The following is a 24,795-nucleotide window of genomic DNA, read 5'->3' as shown; positions in this document are numbered from 1 at the left end:
GCCCATTGAAAGGCATTGATCCGGATCCGGCCTTAAGCTAAACGTCGTTTCAGCGCATTGCCGGACCCGACGTTTAGCTTTTTCTGAATAGTTACCATGGCTACCGGGACGCTAAAGTCCTGACAGCCATGGTAAAGTGTAGTGGGTAGCGGGGAAGCAGCATACTTACCGTCCGTGCGGCTCCCCGGGCGCTCCAGAGTGACGTCAGGGCGCCCCAAGCGCATGGATCACGTGATCACATGGATCACGTCATCCATGCGCATGGGGCGCTCTGACGTCACTCTGGAGCGCCCGGGGAGCCGCACGGACTGTAAGTATACCGCTCCCCCGCTCCCCGCTCCTACTATGGCAACCAGGACTTTAATAGCGTCCTGGGTGCCATAGTAACACTGAAAGCATTTGGAAGACGGTTCCGTCTTCAAATGCTTTCAGTACACTTGCGTTGTTACGGATCCGGCAGGCACCTCCGGCAACGGAAGTGCATGCCGGATCCCAACAACGCAAGTGTGAAAGAGGCCTTAAAAAAAACAAAAAAAACAAAAAAAAACAAACACACACATGCAAAAAACTCCCCCTCCAAAAAAGATTAAAAAAATAAAAACATCCATGCCTGGGCAGTATACTGGCTGGTACCAGAGTCACAGCTCAGTCACACTGTATCGCTGCACACTTATATGCTGCAATGTATTTATTTGCTGGACTAGGAAATCAAATCCTCCCTCTTAATGGCTGCTCTAAAAAGTGACTTTGGAGGGGAAGGTCGGGGGCTAGGGGGTCCCTGTGGAGAGTAAGAGTCTGTGATTAACTAGCACACTGCTCTAAGAGGCCTGGGCTGCAGTGTTTGGGTTTAATAATCTCTCAGGAGATGACAATACTGAGCTTGCAGGGAAATTAAGTGTATACGATCCTGGGCTTTTAACTGCTCTTAGTATGGAAAACCCTTCCCTTATTTTCCCTACAGACTTATGGAAGAGCTTCAAAGGGTGTCTATTAACCCTATCCATGCCTAATTATAAAAAATTAGTGGCTGCTGTAGACTTCAGTAGTGAGATGTGCATCCTACTGGCCAAGTGATCTCCTGTAGGTTAAGATAAATCCAATTTGCCAAGCAACGACCACTAAACAAGGCCTGAAAAGCCAATAAAATTTAGGAAACATTTTTTTTCTTCTTTACTTGTTATTGTCAGCTAAAATGGACCTACTATAACCTACCATATATCAGATCAGTACGGAAGGTCATTGCTTGGGCTACTGGCTAAATAAACAATTTTCCTGTCCTGAAAGGCAATGGTGGGCTTATGCTGATATAAAGAAACCAACATGAATAAGTTGAGATTTTGTGTAAAGTAGGGATGCCCACCCTGCGGCCCTCCATCTGTTGCAAAACAAACTCCCAGTAAGCCTGGACATTCTACAGCTCTTAGGACATGCTGGGAGTTGTAGTTTTGCAACAGCTGGAGAGCTGCAGGTTGAGCATCCCTGGAGTAAAGCCTGAGGAAGGGACAAAGGGACAACTTGATGATCGGATGATTAAGGAAGTGGATTTTTCTGTACCCTAAACTCCCCTTAATGCAGCTAAACTGGAGTGACTAACCTTTTAGAACAAAAAAACATAGAAGACCCTAAGGGTAAGAATTGGTGCTAAAGGGAAACTTACAATATTGAGAAGTGCAAAGATCACTTACCTTTTGCATCTTGCAGCTGGTCTTGCAGAGCCAGATCTGCTAACTCACTGAGTAGAGCAATCCCATGAATACCTGAGCTTGTGGGGAAAGATGACGAGTCGGCAGCTGAGAAGAAGTCCCCCTCTTCCTGAATAGAAGGGAGTTCTCCTAAGGAGATACTGGCAGCTATTAGGGTATCCAGACTATAGAAGGATTCATGATGGTCTGTTTCAACTGGTGAGCAAGGTGGTGAAGGAGTCAGATGCTCATCGTCCTCTGCCTGTACATCACCAGAGTCCAGGTCATTATTGACCTCTTGTAACAAAGTCTGATCTATATCACTAATAGCCTTGTCGCCAGGTTCATCCAATGTCACTGAAGCCTCAGGTGGCTCCTGAGAAATGTTTGGCAACTGCCCAGCTGATGCGCCCTCAGTGTTACAACCATCAGGTTGTTCCTTCTCTTCATTTGCTTCAAAACTTTGAGACTCTACATGTTCCTTCTCTTCCACATGATTCTCGGGCACACCGAAACTCCCACTGGTTATGCCTTCCTCATACTCCTGGGACTTTGAGACCTGGGGTTCTTGGCTACAAATCTCACTTAGATCTGTCTCACCCAAGCGAGGCAATTCCTGGTTGTCCTCCAAAGAGTCCCCTGCAACTGGTGTGCGACATGGGGATTTTTTTGAAGGGGTAAACGTCCTGGACTGCTCAGGTTCTGCCGCAGTTGATGCAGTTTGCATAGTTTCAGGATCAGCAGGGTCTGCAGAGTGCACATGATGGGGAGATGGAGAGGTATAGGATTGGACAACCTCTGGGTAGGTATATCCAGGAGGCAGATCTGTGGAGCAGAGAATTTATGAAATTAAACTAAATCCACTAAGAAACCTCAAAAATCAAGTTGAACTTGATCTTTAATAGATCATTGCCTTAAAAAGGTATTACATTTTTAACTCAATGGTTAAAACCTTTAATTGTAATGTGGTTCCACGGTTGGGCTTACCACCTTCTCCAAGAAGCCATTTTTGGTTCTATCAATTATCAAGGCATAAGCCCTAAGGAGTTATTTTATGTGCGAAGCGCCTTGAGGACACATATATATGGTGTTGCACAACTGAAAATAAAGAGGAGAGGATTCTATTGCTTGGACCTTTAGACATTTGGTGGGTCTCCAAAAACATCTGAAGTTACAATCCTATTTTTGGCAATTTATCTTCCACTTCCTACAACTGAATTGTTTTTGGATTTGGTTAATGTTGGCACAAAAACAAAACGTGCCTGTGATGGAGAGTGAATTTATTTTTAGGAACAATAGGCTAAAAATAAGTTAATATTTGTTGTCTGTTGCCAAATATATGAAGAAACCACTGGTTGCCAAATATATGAAGAGTCAAAAATGGCAGTCTGCTAAAGACAGCCCAAATTCAGGTTGGTCTTGTTCTCATTTTAGTGAGTGGTCTATACTGCTGTAGTGTATTCAGGTAATGAAAACAGAATGTGGGCCAAAGGGATCTCTTGTTCTATTAAGTGGTTAGGAATTGGTTGTGTAAAGAAGCTCCCAAAAGAAACCTAATATTAATAATTGCGATGGGACCTCTCTAAGCACACTATGCATGGCCTTTAACTCTTCACAGCAACCACCCAAATAGCCTCGAAAAATTATCTCCCAGAGAATTGGTCTTTCAAGAAGAGGGACAATTTATAAATGGGATATAATAAATGAAAATTCATCATAGGACAAGGGTGGTCTTCTCAAAGAGTTGGTCTCTGGGAGGAGTTAACAGAGTTTAATATGAAAATGTATGGGTTGTTGATCACCATTTAATGGGAATTAGCAAAGATCAGGGGTGAAAAAAAGATGCAATGGCCTTATTCAGTCAGTGTTCGGTCAGTATTTTCCATCAGTGATTTGTGATTGGTTGATAAAAGTGCAGTATAGGTTTATAAAGTAAAAAACAAATCTCATTATACTTCCTAAAGCGGAATGTTACTAGAATTGTATTCTTAAAGGGAATCTGTCACCAGAAAATTCACAGATAAATGATGCACAATGGCTTGTAGGGCTCGCTCAGCTGAATGTAATGCTTCATTCTGGAGAAAAAAGTACTTTTAATCGATATGCAATTGAGCAATTAAGTGCACTGAGGGCGGGCCAAAGCCATTGAGTGCAGGCCCCTCATTTGCAGACGAGAATAGCCCTTGGGGAGTAAGGAGGAAAAAAAAGCAGATTTTCAAGAATACAGCTTATGGACTCCTCCAGACTGCAGACTGGTTTTTGGAACAATATATGGAGTCTGCAAGCCGAGTGCAAATGTGAAGCTTTAAAAAAATTGAAAAAAAAAAAAAAAAATGCAATGAAAAGGATGGTGGCAATAAGGGACCGAGGGAAATTATGAGAAATTTTGATGACATGAAAGCTCATGGGCTCTCTCTTGTTGCTCAACCACCGGACAGAGCAACCATTCAGGAGGACGTGGGAGGTGTAAAAAGAGAAGGGCGACAATGAGAAATGGGGTGGAAAACGCAAGCGTGAGAAAAAGAGAGGAATGATGGAAGGAGAGAAAAGTAGAGACATGAGCAGACCAAGCATTAGATGGATGAAGTGAGAGACTGCATAAAAGGGAGGGTGAATGATTGAAAGCAGAGGAGATAGATGGACATGGGTGGGTGGGGGGGGGGTGGATTAGACAGGTTTAGAAGATGGATGAAGCCAGCGGGACTCATTACCCTGGCTGTTTTCTGGGTGTTTATGCAGCTGACACAGACTGAGGACTAGGAAATAAATGTTATCACTCTGTCTTGAGAAGGCTCTGAAGGTGCCCGAAGTGGGCAATGCCCCCCACCTCTTTCCCCTCAACGGCTGCTCATCGTCATAGGGTTATTAATGGTATCCACCCTCCTGACAGCATGGCCAGATGAACAGAATATCACTCCACCAGTTTATCCCCTCAAACAAGTACAGTTCAAGGAGACATCCGTGACTCATAACCTTGGGGTTAAGACGCAGCCTGGTCTTTGAAGTAGGATGTAATATTCTATGATCCCAAGCCAGTGAGGCTTCGGGACCAGTGAAGCAGCTCTTCCCAGAATATGAGGAGTGGGACATTAGGTCTTCTAATTTTAACTCCATAAGTATTTGATTGTGCCTGGAATACACTGCAATGATTCAGTCAAAGGGCTGGCGGAGACTACAGCAGAGGGGAGCAGATTTCCAACCATACGCAGAGAAGACGTGGTGACAAATGGGCCTTGCGGCATGCAAATATGTTTTTAATTTAAAAGGCAATCAATAGCACTGCAATTCATTTAACGGGATGCATGGATCCCTGCCCCCTCCCATTATGCCTCTGAATTATTATTTTCTTCCTTTGAGCTATGCTTAACCTCTTTAGTACCAATAAAAACCGTAAACAAGGCAGACCTACCTGGTTCCAGTGATTTGGGATAGTCTCTAGGGGGTTGCCCTTCTCCTCTCCGATCTTCTCCCTCTTTCCCCTTGGAGCTTTGAACGGGCACAGGGCTAACAGCTGGAGAGCTGGGCACCAAGGCGGAGCTGCCATCAGGGCAGGCCGGTAAAGTGCATTGGGCCGGTGGCCGGGGTGTTGGGCATTTGGACGGAGGCCGTAGGGCAGGCGAGTGAGAGCAGGGTGAAAGCTTAGGTTGTGCAGGGGCAGATGGTGGCGGAAGCAGCAGGCTGGGTGGGGTCTGACTCTTGGAAGTGTTTAAGGCATCTGCTTTACTATGGGGCTTTGCAGCCTTTTCTGGTGGGTCGTCAGACTCTGGCAGATGATCCTCGGTTTTCCTCTTCAGAAAGAGAATATGTTAAGTTAGTGGCAAACACGGGATGGAAGCATCATTAAAACATAAGAACTGTAGTCTGACATACTTGAAGATGACTTTGCCTTTGAAGCTCTAGAGCCTGCGCTGCCCTTTGCTGTTGCAGGGCATAAAGCTCCTGTTGTCGTAGAAACTGTGACCGCGAGTAGACCGGGAGCTGTCCTGGGTGCTGGAGGTGAGAGGCGGGTCCTCTGCCAGGGTACATCGGAGGCCACAAAGAAGCCTGATCCATGACATCAGCTGGGCAGAAGGGTGCACAAATTAGAATGCCAAGCAGTTCGTACCATTACAGCTAATTATAACTCCGGCATTCATTTACTACTGTGCCAAGTAAATACATACACAATCCATATATAATTTGAACTCTAGACTTGCAAGGTCTTTGGTTAATATCAGCCATTGCCTGAACTCTAATCTCAAAACAAGTATGACTTAGTTCAAAAATCTCATAAAACATACAATTAACTCCACAGAGAACAGTTTTTCAATACGATTAGGCCATTAGGTGGCACCATTAGCTCCAACACAATAGAATGTCAACAGTTCTAGAATACATGATTCGTAAAAGGCATTACCCTTACCAACTTACCAAGAGAGTGTGGAGCAGTGTGGGGAGAGGGCTCCGGAGGTAGAATGACCAGTTGGGCAGGAGGTTCCTGTGATAGGGGGAACACTGGTTGCATGGCACTAGGCATAGAGGGGGGGAATCCTGGGGGCAGGTTCTGATGCAAAGCTGGGTGACTAATACCTGGTGGCAGACAGATTAGCTACAGTTTATACACTTTAGAGGACTCTGATATTTTTTGCATCCATCATAGTTTAAATTATATATTTTTCTTATATAATACAATTCTGGCAAGTGCCAGGGCAAGGGAGCTCTTCCAAATGGTGTCAAGTGCCAAATTACTAGACACCATTTTATTTGTCTTAACAGAGGAAGACCGGTTTCCTTTGAAAGCATACATCTTAGACAAGCCCATACCTGCATATAACTGCAGTGTCAGCTTGGCACACTCCGATGACACATTGTTCTGCTTTAGTTTTGCACTGGCATTAGGGCAAAGAACCCATGTCGCCGGATATAGCTTCTAGAAATTAGCATACTCACTGTATGAAGGGCCACCCATCCATATGGAAGGACTCCTTGTTCTGGGCAGCCAGTGGGGATGGGTTGGGTGCGTATGTGGAGTAGGATCAGCTCCTAATTGGCTGGCTTGGAGAGATGAACCGCTCGCTATCATAAGATGAGGAGTCAGGTCACCAGGGCAACCGCTGGAAGGATGGATTCTTGCAAACTCAACCAGGTCCTTGTTTTCCCTAAAACGAATGGGACATGAAAAGGTGTGAAACAGGATTAGGAGTTCACATTCCTTGGACATAGCCGCCCTAAGAACTAGATGCAGGGAGCCTGTTGTATAGACCTGACAGCTACTCACTGCATTAAAAGGTCTCTACCGGGAATCCCCAGCCTCTCATCACAAAGACGGTTTCTCTCTTCCTCTGCGTCCAGGTCAATCACATGCATGGACCGACCAGAGCCTACAAAAAGAAAGAAAGGGTCAGGGTAAACACAAAAGGCTATTCAGGTCTGCTAAAGTAGATCCTCTATTGAGAAGGTATTGACTTCAACATAGAGTAGGGTAGTTACCCAGGTTGCTTTGCTCTATTTTCCAAAAACCTCTCAAGGTCTCAAAGTATTCATAGTCCCTACACCACAAGCAATCAAACAGTATTGAGACCATAAAGACTTGGTTGATTAATAAGTAATGGAGAGTTGTATTTTGGGAACATAACTAGGGGGCAATTTAGAAACATAGGTTTTGGATGGACAGCTTTTTCTTTTAGTTGGTAGGCCAAGAAAAGATTGAGACATTCATAAATTCTATAGTTCACCATGAGGTGAGGTCAAGAAGAGGTTAAAATCTTAATTCTGAAGGTCTTGCCAACCGACTAGACAACACTCAACTGGAAGCGGTGTCTCACCGGGAGATTGGCCTCGAGGCCGGCTAATGAAAGCCATGTGTTCTGAGCAGGCCAAGGGCTTCTGGTAACCCCGGATATCATTTTCCTGCCAACACCCCAACCCCTCCCTCTCTGTTGGTCATCCCCCCCAAACCACATGGTGACATCACTCTCAGCACACATCAGACAGGAACCTCTCACGCCTCCCACTCACAAAATGCTTCCTCCCAGTGGAATAAATTTTCTAAATCCTGATTTAGCAGTTTTTTTTTACTTAGCCACCAACTCCTGGCAGGAGGTTTGAGTGTCCATAGCTCCACGTGCTAACAGCACTGCCATCCACCTGGCACCACCATAGTTGTAGATTAGCTCACCTGTCTTCAGATGAAGTATTACAAAATCCAGATAAGGAGTTTCCCCCCCCAAAGTGAAGACCTTAACAGTACGAGACATGCCTCCAAGCGGCAATGAATTCAGTCATGTACTAGTTAACAGTCTGTACTTTCACAATCGTGATCACAAGGCTCTGCAAACTTTTACTTTCATTTAGACAAGTACATACACAGAACACAATGCCATGTGTTCTCACAATACAATGTATTCTTACATTGCTGAAATCAATAGAGGCAATTGAGTCAAGGTATGGTTTGAATACATCGGTGTAAAAGTAATAATGAGGCCAATGCCAACATATAGTAGCAGTGTGTTCCAGGTCAAGAATAGCCCAAAAACATGGTGGCTATCCCATAAACCAACATCACAATTGGGATACCAACATGTTTCAAGTCAGTGCTATATCGGGGTAGATCTTTGTCCACAACAACTTTTTTCTGATTATACCCACCTTTCTGAGACACATTATTCCTGCTCTGTCGACTTGAACCTGAACCATAAGATGACTCATGGCGGCTGCTGGTATCTTTTTGACGTGCCACTGCCACAGCAATGCCAACAGGAGGCTGCCTGACTTCCCCTTCTCCATGAGATGCGTCGTTCTCTCTACTTCGGGCACAGTCCATCCGCTCTTGTTCAGGCTGGCACTTGTTTCCGTGGAATTTAATTTCTTGATGGGAACAACTGGTCTTCATGTTGCCCAACCCCACGAAGGGGGTCCTTTGACCCACAATAAGTGCTTGATTGCTGTATTTAAGCAGGTTTTTCATGGCAGAAACCTCATCTGTGGGGCCTTGCATTTCCTGGCTCAGAGGAGGGCCCGGAGTCATCAGTGCAGCCTGTTGTAAACTTGTGCTAAAGGGGTCAAGGTAAGAGTTCTTTCTGTCCTCAGCAATAGACATGGGACTTTCTGTCCATGGGGCTAAATGAGGTCCATTGTAACCCAAGGAGCTCAGTTCAATGGTTTTTCTTTTTCCATCTTGGATACTTCCCGTTTGCTCCATGTCTGTTGGTCTGTGCTGCTGGTGCCGTATTCTTGCAACTTTTTGAGAACTACTGTGCACCTGGGATTCCTTGGAGGATCGGTCTAAAGTGCAGCAGGACTGGCTGGTTTTTATACAATGTGCATCCTGGTTATTAGGACGGGGACAGTCTTGTGGTGCAGGCATGTCAAAGTATGAAGCTTTATCAATGCCCCTCTGCATAACAGTCTCTGAATTTCCACTGTTCAAAAAGTCCAAGTTTTTGATCCTTGTGGCTGTGTTCTGCGGCCACTCTGACCTCCTATCCCCTTTAGATTCAGCTTTTAAGTGGGAGAATGTATTTGAGTAAGACCCAGGGGGGTGGGAGTCAGAGTTCATATTGTGGCTCTTGTCTTTTCCATCTCCTCCTCTGTCCATATGGCAGTTATCCTGGGTCACCTGAAAAGGCCGGCTTTTGTCGGTGAAGTGCCCCACGGAAGGCACTAACGTGGGCCTGCCCATCTTTAGATCCCTGCCAGATTTGTCCTGCAAAGAGCATACAACGTCCGAGTTGGAATGAAGCTGCAGACAGGGGAATGAGCCAGTGGAGGTGTTAAGTGAAGCAGGAATGCTGGGGAGACTGGATGGAACAGTGTATGACACAGAGTGGTGGAGCATTTGCCTCCGCTCTAGGCACTCGCTGTAAGGTTGCTGGGGCTCATGCTGGGAATATGACCGTTCAGATCTCATGTCTTTGGCACATCGATTCTGGCTACTTTGACGAGGCATTCCTGCCCCAACAGTGCAGCTGGACAGCAATGCTTTACTGGGGTCCCCATTCAGCACCTTTGAGGTCATTAGGCAAGAGTTCAGATGCTTGGTCCTGTTATCACATGATCCTCTCTGGTGCATGTCCTCCTTACAGTGACTATCCATAGACATGGGCAGCACCAATTTCTGCCTCTCCTTGCCATCTTCCTCCAAGTGCCTTTCCTTTAGGTCCCCTTTGCCCAATTTCTCCTTGTTCAAATCTGCGCCCCCTAGGTAACGGTCACTGTCCTTGGAAGATTTCTGCATGTGGCTGTTCTCTCTGTCCCGGCTACATGAGCCAATGGGATGTCCAGGAGCTGCCCGTGCAATGCTGGGGAAATTGTGGTTGGTTGACAGGAGGGTCGGTTGGGGTGGAAGGTTCCGCAAATAGAAATTATCTGGAACAATAGATTAAACTGGTTTAGACAAGGTCATGCACCAACTATCCAACAACATTATTCTTAAACTCAACCAGTAAGATGAAAATAGGACTTTGAACGAAAACTGTTTAAGAAGCCAAAAAGCTCTAAATCTGAATGGCTCCACCATGTAGTTGTAATGATACCATACTGGAAGTCCCTTAGCATTCTTACAGACAGGTTTATCCAGGATTAGAAAAAGATGGCTGGATTAAAACAGATCCACACCGGTCTATGGGTTGGGTGTTGACACCTGATGGACCGGGGTGGCACTGTTTTTGGAAGAAAGCCCCCATGTTTTTCTAATCGTGGCCAACTCCCTTAAACTTTGAATGCTTGATGCTAACCAATATGGCTGCCATTACAGGACGGTGAGAAGGGTTTTCATCCTATCTATCCTCAACCCATACTCTTCTTAGGTGAGGACATAGGGAATTATAATCTTATAAGGGGACATACTCCATTATCTATGCTGTTAGCACAAGGGTTGTCTTCCACTAAAGTGCCCCCTAGATTATAGCTCCCAACCAGATACAACCTATGGATAGGGTTGGCACTGTCTCTGGAAGAAAGCAACTATGTTTTTCTAATACTGGATATCCCTTCATACACACACAGTGTAGAAGTAGGAGATCTGGGCAGATTTGCCCTTCAGGCACCTAGGAAAGCTACAGCTAGCAACAACTAAAAATATTTCAAGCTTTTTTCATTTTTTTTATCGTTGCCTCCCTCGCTCATTCCATGAGGTTTGAAACAGATACAAAATACATCAGATCGCTGTTTCCCAGGATTAAGGGAAAACCACAATATTGTGAAAGGTGAGCTCCTATTAGGAGATGTCTATGTCAGCACAGGAGGCTCAGGGCTTGGACACTCCCAAAATCAGCAGGCCGGGGCCCCAAAAGGCTTGGGTTACACTCCAGCGACATCTTTCCACCTGTTCATTTCTGGACAGTCAAAATACAACCTTAATGGAGACAAATTGTAGGCCAGAAGAAGAAGAAGAAGAAAGAAAAAAAAAGACACTGTGGCATTCAGCTGGCACCAATGCAAGAAAGAGAAACCTAGTTATAACCAAGAGGGAATAAAATCTTCCTCCCACCCCACTGTGAAACGACTAGGCCGCTATATATGGACACAGTGTCAATATACATTTTCGATTATCCAAACCTTAAAGGTCAGATTCTAGCGCGCTTGACATACGCCTGGCCAAACAGATTTCCTTTTGGGCAACAGACTTGAAACTAGAATGTTCTTGGCTGGTGACAGGGACATGGACACATTTTTATGAATAGATGATGTATCATGAAGATTACCCCCAACATTTCTTAAAGGGGATATCCAACCTACATATACATACCAATTTGACCTCAGTAATCTGAGAGAGACTCATTTCTTGGGATGTCATACCTGGCAACAGGGACAGACTATAAACAAGGCACCTTAGGAACCTAAGAGGCCACCAGCGCCGACTCGCATAGCTTACGTTTGTTCTTCCAAAGTGATTCTTAAAATCTCACCATTTGTCACCCTGCCCCACCATAAACCTTGTAAGCACCATGAAAGTACTGGCTTGTGGCCTTCAAAACATTCTCTTTCTACACAGGCCTAATAGCCACTATTCCTATGCACAGTGTATACACTGATGTGTATACAGTCATGAATAAAGCAGTTGCTGGCTTAGTTGTGTTTGTAATGTCAGTGAAGAGGAACATGCACAGCCACCTCACCTAAATGTGGTTGCCATAGAGGTTGATATGGAGTCGTGGCCGCACCAAATTATTTTGCCCAAGGCTCTCCACCAACCTTAAATCAGGCTATGCCTGACAACCCCCTTAAATACATTGTGTTTGTTTCGCAAAGTAATAGTCTAAATTAATATTTGTGGGACAACCCTTTAAAACCTGGGGAAAATGTATTTTTTGGGGGTGGGGAGCATTATTTGTTTCTTGAGATTTGTAAAATAAAAGTTGTATTGTGTGATTACCGATTAAAGAGGTTGTCTCAGGATAGGTCAACAATATCAGATCGGTGGGCGTCTGACACCTGGAACCCCCGGCGATCAGCTGTACGAAGAAACGGCGTGCCCAGTGTCCTATCTCCCTTCTCTTTTCCTGTCCGCTGCTGCTATCCCATAGACATACAGCGGAGAGCAGGAAGAGAGGGAGACGGTACATGCATACTGCACGCGCGGTCTCCTCAAACAGCTGATCGTTGGGGGTGCCAGGTGTCGGACCCACGCCAATCTGATATGGATGACCTATCCCAGGGATGGGCAAACTGTGGCTCTCCAGCTGTTGTAAAACTACAACTCCCAGTATGCCCAGTCTGCCTACAGCTATCAGCCTACAGCAGGGCAGGATGGGATTTGTAGTTTTGTAACAGCTGGAGAGCCGCAGTTTGCCCATCACTGACCTATCCCAAGGATAGGTCATGAATAGAAAAAGCCCGGACAACCTCTTTAATCTTACAGGATTTACATGTAAATTAATGAAAATTAGCTCTCTAGCTACAACTGAATTCCAAAACCTCTAGGTCTGAGAAGTTGATCTATAAAAAAGGTCAAATCTGACAGCCAAGTTAGCCATGGTACTCAGCACTACCTCAACTGGGCTAAGTGTTCATACCTGGTGAAATATGGTGACCCATGTACGTTAACTGAATTTTTAAGTGGGTCTTGACAAAGAAAGTCAGGCCCTGCTTGACTATATAAATAATACACAAAATTAATACTACTAATAAAAGCCACAACTAAATGGGATAAGTGCTTCATATAAAATAAACTTAGTTAATGATGGTTTAATTTGTAATATGATTATGAGCCCAGACAGAGCATAATAATAATAATAATAATAATAATAATAATAATAATAATAATAAATAAAACTAAATCTAAGATAATAAAAAGAAATATACATAATATAATAGAACTTACCAGTAAATAGAATTCTACTACAAAATAATGCTAATTATATAATAATCATATTCTATTTTTATATTAATAACTTATTAATATGCAGATATTTTCAATATAAATGAGCTAATGTGGAAATTTCTTATTCTGCAGTCATATTTCCTATCTAGAAGACAATAGTGGCCTCTACAAATCCCCATGCCACTCTTCATTGCACAAGGGAAATAGGGTTCCACAACAGGACTTTTGACCATTGGCTAAGCAAATTTTTACCGATTTCCCCTTCTCTAATTAATTCTTAAAGCCAACGTAAAACCTAAGCAGATTGAGGCCACTTACCTGCCAGCAGCATAGGCAGTTTTTCAGCAGAAGATGTTGATTAACCTGGTTTTGGATGCCTGATGGCTACAGACTATACAGGAAGATACAATTTATCCTGGTCTGCTATGCCCCCCTGTCTATATTTTGCCTTCTAATCTTAATATTGTCACCAGACTGCCGCTTGCTATTCCTGCTGGCTCTTCAGCCTCAGAAATGCAACGAAGGACAGATTAGTGGGGGATTACTGGAGGAATTTCATGCGGCAAGTAATACAGAACGTTGAGAAGGTTAAGTAAACGCAGGTCATAAAAAATTCAAGTCCAGTCCTGTTATTTCAGCTTAGTTATAACTTTGCAAAGGGAAGAGGAAAAAAAAATAAAAAAAATCAGAGCATGAAGGCTTGTGGGAATGCTGAATTTCTGCATGCATGCCTGTCTGGTGCCAAATGAGGTAGCAAAGCTTATGCACGACATATCAGCAGGCAGGTGAAGAGAAGACGCTTCTACCAAGGAAGAAAGGTATTTTTTGGACATACAACAGCAGGGTCCAACACATTTTGTCCTTTTGTGACCCAATACATTTGGACTATTCTTGGAACATTATTATTATTATTATTATTATTATTATTATTATTATTATGAGTACTAGTATTTTACAATGAAGGATTAAAAATTTATGAATTTTATTAAATTTTTTATTTCATTGCATGATTAGCAAGGTCACTGCTAGAGTAAACACCTGGGGTATTTGTGCACTTGGTCAACCAGGGAAAGGGCATTGCTACAATTCACTATATTGAAAGAAAGACCTAGGGTATGTGCAGAGGTCGACTGTACCACCACACAAACCAAGCAAATGCTTGGGGACCCAGAGACAGGAGTCCCCCTGGTTGACCACAAGTGATTGGCTGAAGAAACTGAATAATGGGGTTGACATACCAGAAGCGCAGCTAATTCAGCAGCACAGGGGCCCAACAAAGGAGAGTACAAAGTGCTAAGCTGAGAGTGGGGCTTAGGGACAGAGCCTAGCATTGCAAAGGAGTGGAGCTTAGCGGGACAGAGAAATAACTTTGCTTGAGGCCTCAGAAATGCCAACTCCACCCTTGGAGATGTACCCCTGATGGCTAAGACCCTACTTTTACTAGTATTTAGTTATGTTCTTCAAGTGTTTACAGAAGTTCATAGCCTCTTAAAAAAGCTGACCCTTTTTTTTCTATTTAAAAAAATCTATTTTCAGAAACAGTGTCACTTTTGTGTAGTGGTTGTGCATGGTATTGCAGCTCAGCCCCATTTAAATGGCTTATCTGAGCTGCAATATCACATACAACCTATGTTGCTAAAATAAATAAAATAAAAAATACAATGCAATACAATTTTGTAAGATTGGCATTTCTTATGCTAGTCTTAAAAAATAAAAAATATAAAAAATACACTGGTCTAAAACGAGATTCATTTTGGGAGGTCCAGGCACTAGAAACTGAAATCTACGCATAGATTTCACTTGTAATTAAAGCTAGTTTTCTAGAGCAGGTTTTGTTAAATTTGTCGAGTCACTTAAGCCATGTTCCTTCCTGGCAAATTTCTGCAAAAACTGGGGCTTGGGCAAAAATTTGTGCCTTTTCACCACCAATATTCTGAACCAGGGAGTTCTTCTAGGCTATAAACATGTTTCGGCTCACTCACTCCAGAAGGCACAAGCACAATGGCTGAAACCGCTCCTTATTTTAAAGTTTTAGTCTCAAATTAAAGGCCCCTGACCTCATTCGCAATTACATTGCGCATACCGATGAATCTAAACCACAAATTTAAGCTTTTGTATTATTCATTTCACACCTCTTAAGGATGACAGAGCAATCTGGTGGCCAATAAATAGGAAGAATAATGGACATTCCATACATGCGATGACAAGTTCAGAACTAGAAACTAGGCAATATTCCATAAATATGGCGGATGACAGTAACATGGGGGAAACAGCTGAGGGTGGCGGAAAACCTTTATGGGTTGGTGTCCTTCGAGGGGAGGAGACTGGAAGATCCTCAAGAAAACAAGGCAAGCAGTAAGATCTCCACGACCACTAGGGGCACTGTTTCTGGCCTTCTTAGAAGGCTGTCTGTGGGTGTGTGAATTTATCAAGCCCAGCTTTCCAAAATTCGGGCTTCAAAAACTTGTGCAAACTTTTGGGCTTATTTGCATGACATTTAAGGTTTTTAATGAGGGGAAATAAACAAAAAGCACACATAGAGCAATACCTCATAACATATGTGGAAAGGTACGAGGTGGTACCACTTATCTAGTTGTGATAGAGGCACAACTTCTCAAAAGGCCAGAAGTATTATGGGTGGAAAGCTGCAGCCGACGAGGAGGTCCGAAGTTCAAAGTTGGCAAGGGAAACTTCAAAGCTGCTATCCCAGATGAGTTCTGATATTTTGATGGCAAATTTAAATTCATTTATTGTCAGGGTTTAAAAAGAGATGTGTTACAGGACTGTTGTCTGAAGATGGGATTAGTATGGTCCCGAAACGCTTTTCTTTTATAAACTGACAAAAGGATTAAACCTGCTATAGTGTCTGGATGTTACTGGGATAGCAGCACTGATATCAGTCCATTTTGGTTTCTCCTTGCTGATTTTACAATTTTATGGTCTAGGTACATGTGGTTAGTTTGTCAAGTCAAATTGAGACAGATTTATCAACTGGTACTTTACTGTCCCAATTTTACTCCAGTAAAAGGGTAGTGTTGAAGGTAGAGTAATATCAAGACCAAAATGTCAGACAAAGATGCACCCCCCCCCCCCCCAGCATTTTTGATATGTGGTACTTTACATACAAAGGTTACCTTTTTGGGACTCATAGAAGCGATGTTGTCCATACAGAACATTGCTGTTTCCGTGGTCCAAGTGGCTCATGGGTAAAAAAGTGGAAAAACGAGGATAACCTGAAAAAACACAGAATTAGAAGAAGATTATTTAAAACAATTGTGTAGCTCCCAATCATCCTTCTATTTACATTCTTGCACCATTCAGTTCAGCTTCGAAGGATTCCTCTGACTGCCGATTAGTCACCGACCAATTTGAAAAGATCAGCGAGATACAAAAATATCAATATCTACACATTTACTTTCATTTACTGCCATTTACTTAAAGAACATGAATCCAATATTTGTAGAAAGTGGGTCTTATAGATTCAGATTTTCCAATGCCACAGTAGTTACTGGCATGAGTGGTACAACTAAAGCAGGCCAGACGCTAAGAATTGGCCACAATCAGTTTGATGGCCCATTATTGGGGCCACACATAAGCAAATATATTTTTGTATGGTTGGAACCATGGGAAAATACTACCCATCATACTGGAAATGGAAAGGGAAAATGGAAAGCCCTTGGCCAACTACTGCCTGGCATTGAGTTCAAACATTTTCTGTGCACTCGTTATTCTTCCTACAGTGATCACTCTTCTCCATGGGCTGTGTCTGATATTTCAGCACTGAAGTGGATGGAGCTAAGCTGCAATATCACAGAGCCCACACGCAGGAGTGGGGCTATTTCTGGAGGGAAAAAAGCATGCCTTCTTATCTAATCTAATGCACCCTTTAAGTGCTCATCCTCTACCAATTCTCATATGGTTAAAAAACACAAATGTAATAAGTGAGTAATAACTTCTTATTACCAACTATACTATGATAGCGGTACATTCTTCACTTATACCTTTGCCCCAAAATGATAGCATGTCATAATCGAATAGCAAACCGACCATGCGTACTGTAATACTCCGCAGTGCCCCTTAGACCCGAACTGTCTTATCTTAGCCAGGAAGCCAAAGATCCATCCCTCAGCCTTACAAAACATCTGATGCAATATATGAAGTGGAGGATGTATCCCCTTGGTCTTTCCAATCGCCTCCCAAATATTCGTAACTGGCTTTAGAACCTATTCAAACTTCCACCATTTATTTGTACACTTTATCATATGGTTAACATTGCCATGAGTATATCAAACAAGGTTCACATGCATCTTCTCCATGTACAAAACTGGCATGGAGACATGGAAAGGAGAAAAAAAAAAAAAAAAGTGACAACCACAGCTCTGTGTAAGAAATTTTCTCCAGAGCAGTTGTCACTTCCCCTTCCACGCACTGAAATAGACAGAACATAATTCCCCTAACCTAGATTGGTCTTCAGTTATAAGGAGACTACGTTTGAAAGTTGTCCATGCTGTAGACAATATTGAGGGAGAAAACGTAAGGAAAATAAAGGATGATGATGAAACTCTGTGAAAAAATTGCTCCGGAGCAATTGTCATTCACCCTTCCATCATGCACTTAAATGATGGGAACTACACTTTTTAATCTACATTAGTCTTCATTAGGGATGAGTGAATCGACTTCGGATGAAACATCCAAAGTCGATTCGCATAAAACCTTGTTCTAATAATGTACAGAGCAGGAGCTCCGTACAGTATTAGAATGTATTGGCTCCGATGAGCCGAAGTTATTGCTTCGCAAAGTCTCGCAATGACTTAATTAATTAATTTGTACTGTAAAAAAAACATTTCCCTAACTCGGGTTCGGTTCTAAGTGGAATTCGGGAAATGTTTTTTTTTTAATTAATGAAGTTATTGCGAGACTTTCCGAAGCAATAACTTCGGCTCATTGGAGCCAATAAATTCTAATACTGCACAGAGCTCCTGCTCAGTACAGTATTAGAACGAAGTTTTATGCGAATAGACTGTGGATGTTTCATCCGAAGTCGATTCGCTCATCCCTAGTCTTCATCTATAGAGTAGACCAAGCTGGAAAGTGGTCGCTGCTGTAGACAATCTTGGTCTCGAAGTCCAAGACTATAAAAATTTACTTTGGGGTGCATTTTCTGTGCTACAGCCCGGGTGCCTTGCAGCGCTGGGGTTCTAGATTCAAATCCGACCAAGGACATCTGCAGGAGTTCGTATGTCCTCCCTGTGTTTGCGTGGGTTTCCTCCGGGTTCTCCATTTTTATCCCACTGTCCAAAGACATAATGATTGGGGACAACTTGATGCTAATGTCTGTAAAAGCGCTGCGGAACATAGTAGCAGTATGTAAGTGCATAAAATAAATATATATTATAGTGGAGAGCCCTTTAAAGAGGACCTTTCATGGTTCCAGACATAAAATAAGTAGCGTGTTATGTAGGGCAAAAAGCAGGGATCTAATAGCGCTTACTATTTTTCCTGGGCGCCGCTCCGTTTGCCCGCTGTGCCCGTTAAATTCTCCCGCCTGGTATGCTTATTAATAGCATCAGAAGAGGGAGGAGGATACGCCAGGGTTTTTCAATGGGCAGTCCAAATCACAAAGGAGAGCGTCACAGCCAGGGAGAAGGTGATTTTTTTTTTTCTTCCTGGCTGTGACGCTCTCTTTTGTGATTGGACCGCTCTACAGCCAGGAAGAAGAAGAGGCCCATTAAGAAACCCTGGCATCTCCTCCCTGTCCCGATGCTATTAATTAGCATACCAGGTGGGAGAATTTAACAGGGGCACAGCAGGTGAACAGAGAAGCGCCCAGGAAAAATTGTAAGCGCTATTAGATCCCTGCTTTATGCCCTACATAACGTGCTACTTATTTTATAATGTCTGGACCCATGAAAGGTCCTCTTTAAGCAGTTCTGCATGTAGATGACACAAGAATGGTTGATATTAAGGGTTAACCCAAGAGTTCAGGTATACAGTTTAGCTCAAGATGGGCTCAATCAGCAAAATTTTTGCATATCCAGCCACCCACTGGGACACTATTCTTTAATATCCACTCTTGATCTCTTATTATTACACACAGTGAGCTTCACACACCAAGTAATTGCAGCAAACAGCAAGAACATGTTCCGGCTTTTATTACCACGCACAATGAGCCAAGTTTATCTGTTGTCGGGCATGATTTATGGGGTAAATCTGAGCCACCCTACAGCACCAGGACCTGAAAGAACCCCAAAATGACTATTATAAGCCACCAATGGTTCAGAGATGGCGGTAACTTAGATTAGGACCTTAGCCCTGTAGGATATCAACCCTGATGAAGCCAATATCCTCACAGAGATTGCACACTCTCTCAAAGCCCGAGTCTTTTACTTAAGATTCTCTCATTTCTTCCCCGGTGCAATAAAATTACTGATAAGTTAATTTGTTTTTATAACATAGACCCAAGAGTGAGAGTCAGAGGTACGAAAACCGTATTGAAGGGTCCCTCTAGGGCTTATTCTGATAACAATGGTGACATGATTTTCAAACATTAAAGTTGGTCTATTGTCCAAAAAGAAGAAGATCTAAAAATGTCCAGCTTCTCTTTTAAAGTTGTTGTACAAGATTAGAAGAACATTGCTGCTTCCTTCCAAAAACAGCACTACTATAAGTTGTGTACTATTACAGCTCAGTCCTATTCCTTTCTGTGGAGCTGAACTTCAGTAGCAGGCACAACTCATACACAGGTGCTGAAAGAAGGGAACCATGCTTTCCTAATCCTGTACATCCTTTAATGTTATTAAGTTTAAAAAGTATTAACGTACATAATTTCATTGTTGTTAAGTTTTGCCCTTGGAAACAAAATAAAAATGTAAAAAAATTCTGCAGAATTTTAAAAAATTCTCAAAATCTGCTAATATGCAGGACTTTGAATGCCCTCTGGGAAAGAGCCTTGCCCCTCAATGTTTATTACCATGGTCGTAGTCTTCCATGGCCCCATCAATTCTACCAATGGACCCTTCCTCCTTTGCATTGTCCCACCATCTCAGCCAGCGATCATATAAATTGTAGATGGCTTAATGTTGAGCCAAGATGTTCTAGTGAGAAACATAAAAAGTTCTATGGCCCACAACAGCTTGTACCTTGCTACAATGAAACAGTCAAATTGCCTTGACCTACAGTGGAAAGATTTCAGTCTATGGAGGAGGACTGGGAAAGAAGACTTCCAAGCTTTCGACATTCTTGCAGCTGTCTCTTTTAATTGCCTCTTGTTAAAAGACTTTTACTAGCTTTCATTTAAGTAAACAGCAGTCAGTAAATTCCTCTACCACAGATGCCCCGTTCCCACGTGTAACCTTCCACTGACCCCTGGACTCATCCACCGCCTCCCAGCACTTTCATATGGAGTTACTGAAGAATATTATAGGTGAACATCTGTTCTCCTCCCCCAGTGACATCTTTCTAACCTGTTCTAACAAAGAATAGGAGTTGTATCTTGGGGGTAGGAATCAGAGTTATGTGTCAGTGCCTCAAAATGCTCATTACTGCAAATGTCATATTTCATGTTACATCAGTTTGCATTAATGCACCAAGGTAGTCAGCCTCGCCCGCAAGTAACAAAACAAGTCTTCAGATGCAGGAGGAGTGGTTACAAAATGGGCCACAAGGAGGTTTTTGAAAGCAAACAAGAGAAGCTGGGAACAGATATAGAAAAAGAAGCCCTATCAAAAAATCCATATGGGGCCTTGTTTTGGTAATGCCATGGCACCACATCCCAGTATAGATGTTTTTTGTTTGTTATGTGGCCATGCCTTTAAGAGACATAGCATGAGAGAGGATTATGACAAATGTGAGCCAACCTCATCATAGAAGGATCCGATACGTATTTCGTCTTGGCAAGTGCTGCAAACCGAATTTTTGCCCAAGTAAGGTAGTCCTAGCTATGACTGATCCATTATTTGTCATTAGGGAGAGTAAGCATGATCTTAGAAGGAGGCGGTCAAAGCTGAACAACGCAAAACTAAAAACATCTAGACCAAGTCTTCTACCATTCTAGAATAGATGTTTTTTTTTAGTTTTTTTTTCATGTGTGCCATGTCCTTCATTCACATCCCTTGTTTGTGCATAGAATGTAGAACAAGATGGGCAAACAAGGTGGCTAAAGAAGATGCTTTCCAATGTGTCCACAACATTTGAAGTGTCAAACAACCCAAAAACATCTAGTTTGAGTCTTCTATTATTCCAAAATAAAAGGGTTTCATATTTAGTCAATGCCCCACACTCTCATCCTTTGGAAATAGAGAGATGGTTCCCTCAAGTGCATCCTATAAGCCATTGTTTGTAGGTACAGAGGGTAAGGGCTATTCAGGTTCATGTCATCTACAGGAAAGAAAGAAGAAGCGAACATGATTTTGGATCATCGCTCTCTTATAGGCCCCAAAGAAGTGGCTGTCTATAACACAGTGAACAAGGTGAACAATGTAAAACCAAAAAAATCTAGACTATGCCTTCCAGCATTCCAGAATAGAAGGGACTGTGGTTTGTTCAAGGCCCTACATCCACATCCCTTGAAGAAAGAGAGGCAGTTCCATCAAGCTTGTCCTACAAGACTTAGTTGGTATAGAAGGGTTCAGCTCTATAAATGTTCAAGTCAAGATGGAGGTGGGCCACATAAGCTGGGACCGTTGCCCAACACACAGATCATCAGAAGATGAAGACCAAACCTAACTGACGTCCTTTGGATATATTTAATTTGGTGCATGTATATTTATGGATCATGGCTGATAGCCCATCAAAACTCCCATATCGTGTTGTCTACTAGTTTGGAAATATAGAAGTGCAGTAATGGCATCCCAAAAAAAGTTCCTACAGATCTTGCCAATTTCCCAAGGAACCTGGGACAACACTTGCATTTACAAACAAACTGTAAGCACTGTGGACCATGTTGGTGCTATATAAAGGATGATCATTAATACTATATCAGATGCTCAGTCTGTCTTAATCTATGTATATCTTAATGCAAGCTTACTTGATCTGTCCAGAAAATCCATTCCCCAAGATCAATAGTCCCTATAAATTTACAGTTGGTGTGAACCGAGATCTTTAATGGTACCACTTGATGAATTCCGATCATGCTTCGTCTTCCTGACACATGGAAAGACTTATGAGATATAGCAAGGCCATATGAACTTACATCTGGAAAGGCATGTCCAGTAGTAACACAGTTAAGCAGACAGCTCCCTCAGCAGGAGATAAGGCTTCTTTGAGCTTAGGACGCCTATTGAGTATTGAAGAGAGTACTTGGAGTAGTCTGAATCATAACAGCTGCCTCTTGGAAAAAAAATAAAAAATTCATCTCTTTTCGCCCCCCTAGGCCTAGGAACAGAGCTTGCAATTCTGAGCCCCACAGAATGAAGTTCCGTGCAGCTGTGGTTCAGGAATTCCCAGGGCGAAGGGGCAGAGATGCCCGGGTACAAAATGTGCAGTCTGCTTTGAAGCCTGGAGCCTACGCCAGGGCCTGAAATGGCTCCATTCAAGGACAGATGCAGACAACAAGTCTTTGTGTGTTGCACAAAATTAGGAGATAGACTGGCTAGGGAGGATGGAGTACTGCAGGCAGAGAATGAACCAGGCAACGTAACTTGTGCCTGCAGCTGACAATTTTTTATTTATTTTTCGTTAATATTTGTCATTTTATGGCTATAACAAGAATCGGAGGACTACAAATGGCAGAAATAGATGCAACATGACTGACTAAGCTGCACAGTGGAATTCTGCCACCTATAGCCCAGAATGTGGCATGTCTCCTGCACTATCATGGGCTGCTGTCATTTGTGAGATACAGAGTGCAGTCTTCTGGTCACCTAGTCACCCACATTTCACATCTATGCACAGTGACTTCCCTGCTGAAACCAGTCATGAACCTGTGCCTTTGTGTCTATTAGTACACTAGGGGAGGTACCCTTACATTGAGGCAGAAACACCTACATGCACCTTGGAATTTATCTCAAAGGATGCCGTTGCCCCATTTCAGTTACTTTTTCCCAGCGATTCCGATATGGAATGAATACTGGGGGCAATTATAGAGGTATGAAATCTGAGGGACTTTCAGAAAAAAAGTATATAAGTACATGATTTCAGACGGCACACCAATTTGCAGTGTTCACAAGTGTTTTTTTATTTAATCATTCAGCCGAACATTCCGGTGCATAATATTGCAGCAATGTTCCGGCTTTAAGACATGAGCAGCCCTTTATCAAGCATGTCTGTGCACATGGGTCACATGCCGGCTGTAAAAAAAAATAAAAAATTATATAAATTTAGAACGCAACCATAACATCCGGTATCTACCCATAGAAGGGGGGTAGAGTCGGCAGCAGATTTCCGTCTATATTAATTCATGACGCTTTGTTTTGATTCTGTGTGACAGTGTTTAGAAGTCTGTTTCCAGTGCCTTGAAACGCGTGTCATCACCATGCCAATCCAGCAAGGAAAGGGTTGACCTGGGAATATTTTAGGAATTCTATTTGCAAGTTTAATTACTTTTTTTTTTTTTTTTATTGCCAATGCCTGAAGACATGAGGAGGAGGAGGAGGAGGAGGAGGAGGGGGAACTGGTATCAGCAGAGACATGAAAGATGGGAGGGGGGGGAGGACTTTAACAATGTGGTGATGAGTGAATAAGGGGTTTGAGGCTTATAAAATAAAATAAAATAAAAAATAAAATAAAAAGTATTTTTTTTTTATGCCATCAGCAGCATCTACTAGCTGATTGAGGGGGGTGGGCGCTTAAAAGGCACCGATCGGTAAAAGAAAATAATATAGATTATCAAGAGTTGTGCGTCTGTGCAATTCTACTGTGACTATTTTAATTAACACTTAATATTAGTATATCAATTAATAACTTAATATTTTATATTACTACTGCCATTACTACATCAGCCTCTGAACTAAGAAATAGACTAAACTAATTATTAATTTTGAATGAAATGAGTAATTTATTTAAAAAACAAAAAACACTTATATTATTACTATTGCCTCTATAAGAAATATAGTAGTTAATCATAATGATAATTAACAAGCTTAAAAGGGAACCTGTCACCGGGATTTTGTGTATAGAGCTGAGGACGTGGGTTGCTAGATGGCCACTAGCACATCCGCAATACCCAGTCCCCATAGCTCTGTGTGCTTTTATTGTGTAAAAAAAACGATTTGATACATATGCAAATTAACATAAAAGAGTCATATCTTACTTGTGTGACCAGAGAAGAGTCATATTTCAAGCTCTGACTCATCTCAGGTTAATTTGCATATGTATCAAATAGGTTTTTTCCCACAATAAAAGCACACAGAGCTATGGGGACTGGGTATTGCGGATGTGCTAGCGGCCATCTAGCAACCCATGTCCTCAGCTCTATACCCAAAATCCCGGTGACAGGTTCCCTTTAACAATGATAAAAAAGTATAATTATAAATAATAATAGCAACAATTATAATAATTTTCCATATTACTGCCATTCCTAGACATAAATAAAATAAAATTAATACATTTTTGTATTTTATCACTAGTATCAAAAATTGCAATTTTGCAATGAATCATAAGATTTTATTTTTTCATTAAAAAAATTAATAAATAAAACAGTTTTAGCTCTCCTCCTGACCCCCACCCCTCCCCCCCAGCTAAGCACTCCCCTAGGCTCACTTGCACGTGTGCTCCTGAAGCTGCGGTTGCTTAACTGCTGCACCCACCCCGACAGATGTAGTTTAACAGCTGGAAAGGAGCAGTTTACCCACAACTGTCCTAACTGTACAAGTT

General features: G+C 42.5%; 1 protein-coding gene across 4 annotated transcripts in view; it reads right to left on the bottom strand.

Annotated features, from left to right (window-relative positions):
* BAHCC1 (BAH domain and coiled-coil containing 1) overlaps positions 1 to 24,795 on the bottom strand; it is a 110,719-nt gene that overhangs the window by 20,131 nt on the left and 65,793 nt on the right. For all 4 annotated transcript variants that reach the window (XM_040438785.1, XM_040438786.1, XM_040438787.1 and 1 more), the window contains 8 exons: positions 16,119 to 16,217; positions 8,310 to 10,028; positions 6,940 to 7,042; positions 6,612 to 6,820; positions 6,093 to 6,251; positions 5,553 to 5,743; positions 5,092 to 5,470; positions 1,686 to 2,507 (listed from right to left, as the gene is read on the bottom strand). In XM_040438785.1, the coding sequence (XP_040294719.1) occupies positions 1,686 to 2,507; positions 5,092 to 5,470; positions 5,553 to 5,743; positions 6,093 to 6,251; positions 6,612 to 6,820; positions 6,940 to 7,042; positions 8,310 to 10,028; positions 16,119 to 16,217 (3,681 nt within the window). The remainder of the gene's footprint in view (positions 1 to 1,685; positions 2,508 to 5,091; positions 5,471 to 5,552; positions 5,744 to 6,092; positions 6,252 to 6,611; positions 6,821 to 6,939; positions 7,043 to 8,309; positions 10,029 to 16,118; positions 16,218 to 24,795) is intronic.

The sequence above is a fragment of the Bufo bufo genome, chromosome 6 (assembly GCF_905171765.1).
Source record: "Bufo bufo chromosome 6, aBufBuf1.1, whole genome shotgun sequence".
Lineage (NCBI taxonomy): Eukaryota > Metazoa > Chordata > Amphibia > Anura > Bufonidae > Bufo > Bufo bufo.
This window is presented reverse-complemented; position numbering and strand designations above follow the sequence as displayed.